This window comes from Alexandromys fortis, unplaced genomic scaffold (genome assembly GCF_014885135.2).
Source record: "Alexandromys fortis isolate MF-2015 unplaced genomic scaffold, M_Fortis_MF-2015_v1.1 scaffold_342, whole genome shotgun sequence".
Classification (NCBI taxonomy): domain Eukaryota; kingdom Metazoa; phylum Chordata; class Mammalia; order Rodentia; family Cricetidae; genus Alexandromys; species Alexandromys fortis.
Window position 1 is genome coordinate 220,002 of NW_026068210.1, and position 5,209 is coordinate 225,210.

At 48.3% G+C, this 5,209-nt stretch overlaps 1 protein-coding gene and 1 pseudogene across 1 annotated transcript in view; one reads left to right on the plus strand and one right to left on the minus strand.

Annotated features, from left to right (window-relative positions):
- Positions 1 to 242: 242 nt before the first annotated feature.
- LOC126493299 (heat shock protein HSP 90-alpha-like) lies at positions 243 to 1,140 on the minus strand (annotated as a pseudogene).
- Positions 1,141 to 2,042: 902 nt separating this feature from the next.
- Otog (otogelin) overlaps positions 2,043 to 5,209 on the plus strand; it is a 75,098-nt gene continuing 71,931 nt past the window's right edge. The window contains exons 1-3 of the mRNA XM_050130256.1: positions 2,043 to 2,061; positions 2,490 to 2,544; positions 2,673 to 2,730. Coding sequence (XP_049986213.1) covers positions 2,043 to 2,061; positions 2,490 to 2,544; positions 2,673 to 2,730 — 132 coding nt within the window. The remainder of the gene's footprint in view (positions 2,062 to 2,489; positions 2,545 to 2,672; positions 2,731 to 5,209) is intronic.

Sequence of the window (5,209 nt, forward strand, 5' to 3'; positions counted from 1 at the left end):
TGTACTTACTTCTAAGACTAGTACATGCAGAACTATAGGGATGAAACATTTTAAGATGAAACTTAAGCCATCATAATTTTTTCTTTTAAACATGAAGCTATCTCAGAACACTTCCAAGTGAAATTAGTTGGTCTAATAAGGAATGCAGCTCAACAGCTAAACACTTCAGACCACAAAGTTAATAGGTTACATTACATCTTACAACAAACGTCCTAGCAACCTATTGAATCAAACCTATAGTATCACAGTATCACACAAGTAGAAAGAAATTTTATCTTCCCCTTAGTTTTCATGCCACACAGATGTTCCATGCGTGATGTCTCATCATCTCCTTCCAGGGCTGGCATTTCTTCAGTTACAGCGGCACTGGGATCATCCACAGCAGGATCATCTTCATCAATACCCAAACCATGCTTGATCATCCTGTAGATCTTGTTAGCGTGTGTCTGGGGATCTTCCAGACTGAAGCCAGAAGACAGGAGTGCAGTTTCACACAGCAAGATGACCAGATCCTTCACAGATTTGTCGTCCTTGTCGGCCTCTGCCTTTTGCCGGAGGGTTTCAATAATGGAGTGATTAAGGTTTATTTCCAGATGCTTCTTTGTGGCCATGTAACCCATCGTTGAGTTGTCTCTGAGGGCCTGAGCTTGCATGATTCTTTCCATGTTTGCTGTCCACCCATATGTGCTTGTGACAATACAGCATGGGGATGTCAGCAATCGGTTTGATACAACCACCTTTTCAACCTTTTTCTCCAAAATATCTTCCATAATTTTGCAGAGGTTTTCAAATTTTGTCTTTTTTCTTCTTCTTTTTCTCCTCTTCATCTTCTGGAAGCTCCAGTCCTTCTTTGGTAACTGACACCAAGGTCTTACCTTCAAATTCCTTCAGCTGTTGCACACAATATTCACCAATGGGCTCAGTCATATAGATTACTTCTAAGCCTTGCTTTTGGAGGCATTCCACAAAGGGCGAATCAGCAACTTGGTCCTTGGTCTCACCTGTAATAAAGTAGATGTGCTTCTGATTTTCCTTCATTCTGGTGCAATAATCTTTAAGAGAAACCATCTCATCTCCAGAAGCAGATGTGTAGTATCACAACAGCTCTGAAAGCTTCTTCTGATTTTGAGAGTCTTCATTTTAAAAACTACTCTCTCCTTGATTTTTAGTGTGGCATTGAGTCCTGGTTCCCTTTCTACAATTGCCTCTGCAGGACTCTCCTTGACTCTCAGCTAGTGTCTTCAAGAGGCCAACGTAGGCACCATATGTTTAGAGTGGTAGGCACCATATGTTTAGAGTGGTAAGTGTCACAGAATAGACTCTCAACAAATCTGCTAAACGAATGTGTTCATCCCAGATTATATCCCTACCCAGGGGTTTGTGAGGGGCCAGTTCTTCCTTGACACAAAATACCTCTTGTTCATAAAACCAAAGTTGCTGTCATCACTCTGGACTTGATGGAGGATAGGGTGGTGACTTGGGGCCCCAGATGGAAGCCATAGTGGGGAGCTATGGAAGCCCAGACTTGGACTCTGCAAGCCCTAGTCCTGTCTCTACCACTGACTGCTGAGTTGCACATCCTAGGTCTCAGTGTAACCTTCTGTAAAAGGAGAGAGGGTAGGTTGTTCCGGACCGGAGTATCTGTTCTCCAGTGGAAGGGGCTTCTAGGCTTTAGGCGAGGGAATTGGAGTTGCAAGGGTTACCTCCTTGCTCCCCAGGAGTCTTCCCTGGGGAGAGGTAGTTACAAAGGCAGTGAAGGACAGGGGCTGGGCTGTTGCCTGGCTCTTAACTTATGGTAATGAGCTGGGCAGTCCTGTCACTCCAGCCTGGGAGGAGTCTGGTGCCTGGAAGGAGGGCCTCGGGGAGCTGCGGGGCAGAGAGCTGAGGGGCAGCAGCTGCGAGCGGAGGTGTGACCCACCTAGGAGCAGAGCCCTGCACCAGGCTCTTGGCCCCCTGGCACCCTGATGGGAATCCCTGATACCAGACTATGGTTGCTTCTCTCTTGCTTATGTCTGTTCAGGGTTGAGCCTGCTGTGGAGGTCATGCGGGTGCAGCGTCAGGGTGAGAAGAGGGTGTGAACTGGGGGAGTCCATCCAGGGCTGGGGCGCTTGGGGGAGAGAGAGAGAGAGAGAGAGAGAGAGAGAGAGAGAGAGAGAGAGAGGAGAGAGGTGGTGTGAGGAAAGGCAGACCCATGAGAGGGGAGGCAGGTATTGAGACAGCCATGTCGGGAACCCAGATGGTTTTAAGTTAGTTGAGAAGAGACCCAGGGAGGAGAACTAGAGAGAACTGAGGTCCAAGGAGTAAAAGGAAAGAGGAAGATTTTCTCTGAAGAATCCCGGGAGCTAGTGAAAGAACTTGCGAAGGCTGGGTGTAGGGCGCAGGCAGTGCTGGGTTGAGGGGCTTAGACTTCCCAGTCGGTGGGAGAACACAGAACACAGTGGGAGGCCCCAGCGAAGGGGCCTACCTGCAGTGGAAAACTCTCTTCCCAGCATTTACATGGAAAGCTGGTGTAGAGTTGCCACAGGAGCCTGCTCCTGAGCCCAGGTGAGTCTGGCTATCCCCTGCCTCACCCGCTGTCACAGGAGCTTAGCAAAGGGGGAGGGCTGGGCTGTGGGCGGGTGGAAGCAAGTCTGCTCCTAAATCCCCACTTCTCAAGCTCACTTTTCATCTAGCTACAGCGACCAGGAGATGCCCCTTGCAGAAGATGTCACAACATTGATGGAAGGCCAGGTAAGGGATGCCTGGGGAGAAGCCTTGTCACTGGGCAAGGGGCTTCTTTCTGAGCCCGAGGTAATCAAAGATCTTTCTTGGGTGTTTTCTGGAGAACAGAAAACACTCCTGGTGTCTTAATGTGCAAAATCATGAAATCTGTCTGTTTCTGTTTCCCCAGTCTCTTATGTCCCTAGTGTTTTTTTTAATTTATTTATTTCTTTATTAATTAATTAAAGATTTCTGTCTCTTCCCCACCGCCGCCTCCCCTTTCCCTCCCCCTCCCCCAATCAAGTCCCCCTCCCTCGTCAGCCCAAAAAGCAATCAGGGTTCCCTGCTCTGTGGGAAGTCCAAGAACCACCCACCTCCATCCAGGTCTAGTAAGGTGGGCATCCAAACTGCCTAGGCTCCCACAAAACCAATAGGTGCAGTAGGATCAAAAACCCATTGCCATTGTTCTTGAGGTCTCAGTAGTCCTCATTGTCCGCTATGTTCAGCGAGACCGGTTTTAACCCAGGCTTTTTCAGACACAGGCCAGCTGGCCTTGGTGAGTTCCCGATAGGACATCCCCATTGTCTCAGTGTGTGGGTACCCCCCTCGCGGTCCTGAGTTCCTTGCTTGTGCTCTCTCTCCTTGTGCTCCTGATTTGGACCTTGAGATTTCAGTCCGGTGCTCCAATGTGGGTCTCTGTCTCTGTCTCCTTTCATCACAAGGCCCTTTTTCAGGAGACAGTTGAGTTCCCTTTCATCCCAGATGACAGCAAGCAGCTGAGGGTTTAAGAGAGTGGCGTTCTTTTCCCTGTCTGACTCAAAATCCTATCCCAGCTCCCCTCCATTCCCTGTGCAGTGCCCCAGGAAGGCAAAACTCTGAGAGGCAAGGCAAAAACTGGGCCACCTGCTGGGGGCTACAGGGAAAGACTACTTAAGGAGCAAAAGCAAAAAGGTGGATAGAGCTAGAGGAAGGGCACTTGAAGTTGTCCTCTGACCCGCGCGTTGTCACGTGTACACACACATGTACACGTACATGCACATGCATGCATACATGCATGCACAGACACACACTCATAGACACACATGTACACACACACATACCACACAATCTGCTGGCTCCTGACCATCCCCTGGGACTTACCCTCCAGGGATCCTTTGCTTTTGAAGGTCTGTTTTCTCCATTTGCCAAACTTTGGTAATCTATGGGTTGGATGACTCGGGCTCTCTTTCTAGTCCTGACTTACATTTCTCTTCTTTCTTCTATCACCACAGACAGTTTACACATAGCCCACCTATGGTAAAGTTCCCTCAGAAGGCTTCTCCCTTGTCTGTGTCCAGCTCAGGGTAGGCCTTGGGTCAGTGAGTTAGGGGGAATAATTTATACTATAAAAATTGCCCCTGTTCTCTGACCTCAGGTCCAGGTGCAGAGGCCTAGCATGGGCACAGGAAGCATGCCCCTGTCCAGTGCCTGTTTCTCTTCTCATTGGCCTGCTCTTCCAGGATTCTGGTTTCAGGATCTGAGTTCTACACAAATTGACTTGAAAAAAAGAAGTCGGAAGGGCTTTCTTTTCATAGACAGAAAAGCTGACTTTCTGGGACCCTACATTGAGCAGGTAGAACAAAGTGTTGTTGGGCCCCAGCCTGAACCTCTGCCCACGGGACTCTAGAAGTTTGTGTATCTTCACAGAGATAAGGACTCTGACACCCAAACACCTCATTCGCAGTGGGCTGTGTGCTTCTCTGGCTGGCTTTCTGGTTAGGCAGCTTCACCCTTTTCCACTAAGAAGGGTCCTGCCTTAGAGTTTCTCTTACGAGGATAAAATAGTACGACTCATTTTTATCTACAGCTCTCAGCTCATCACTGAGAGATGTCAAGCAGGACCAGAAGCAGAGGCCGTGGAGGAGTGCTTTTACTAGTTTGTTCCCCATGGCTTTCTCAACCACTTTCTCATATCATCAAGACCACTTTCCCAGGGGTGGCACTGCTGCAGGGAGCGGAGAACTCCTAAATCAATTATCAGTCCAGAAATCCCCCACGGAATTGCTCACAGGGAAATCTGACGGAGACATTTTCTCAATCAAGTCTTTCTTCCCAGATGACTCCAGCTAGGGTCAAGTTGACATAAAACTAACCAAAACAGGTCCTGAGCATCTAGCCGAGGTGTCGCAGGCAGATAGTTCCAGTTACTCCACAGAGCTGAAAGGATTGACAGTGGTCTCCCTATACAGTAACGGGATCTGAGGGCACCATTGCGGATGCTTTGGGATTTCTATTCTAATAAGAAAGTAGGGAAAGCAGTGTGGAGGTTTCTCAGGAAATTTGGGATCAACCTACCCATGGACCCAGCAATACCACTCTTAGGAATATACCCAAGAGAGGCCTTATCACACAACAAAAGTATATGCTCTACTATGTTTATAGCAGCATTGTTTGTAATAGCCAGAACCTGGAAACAACCTAGATGCCCTTCAATTGAAGAATGGATGAAGAAAGTATGGAATATATACAT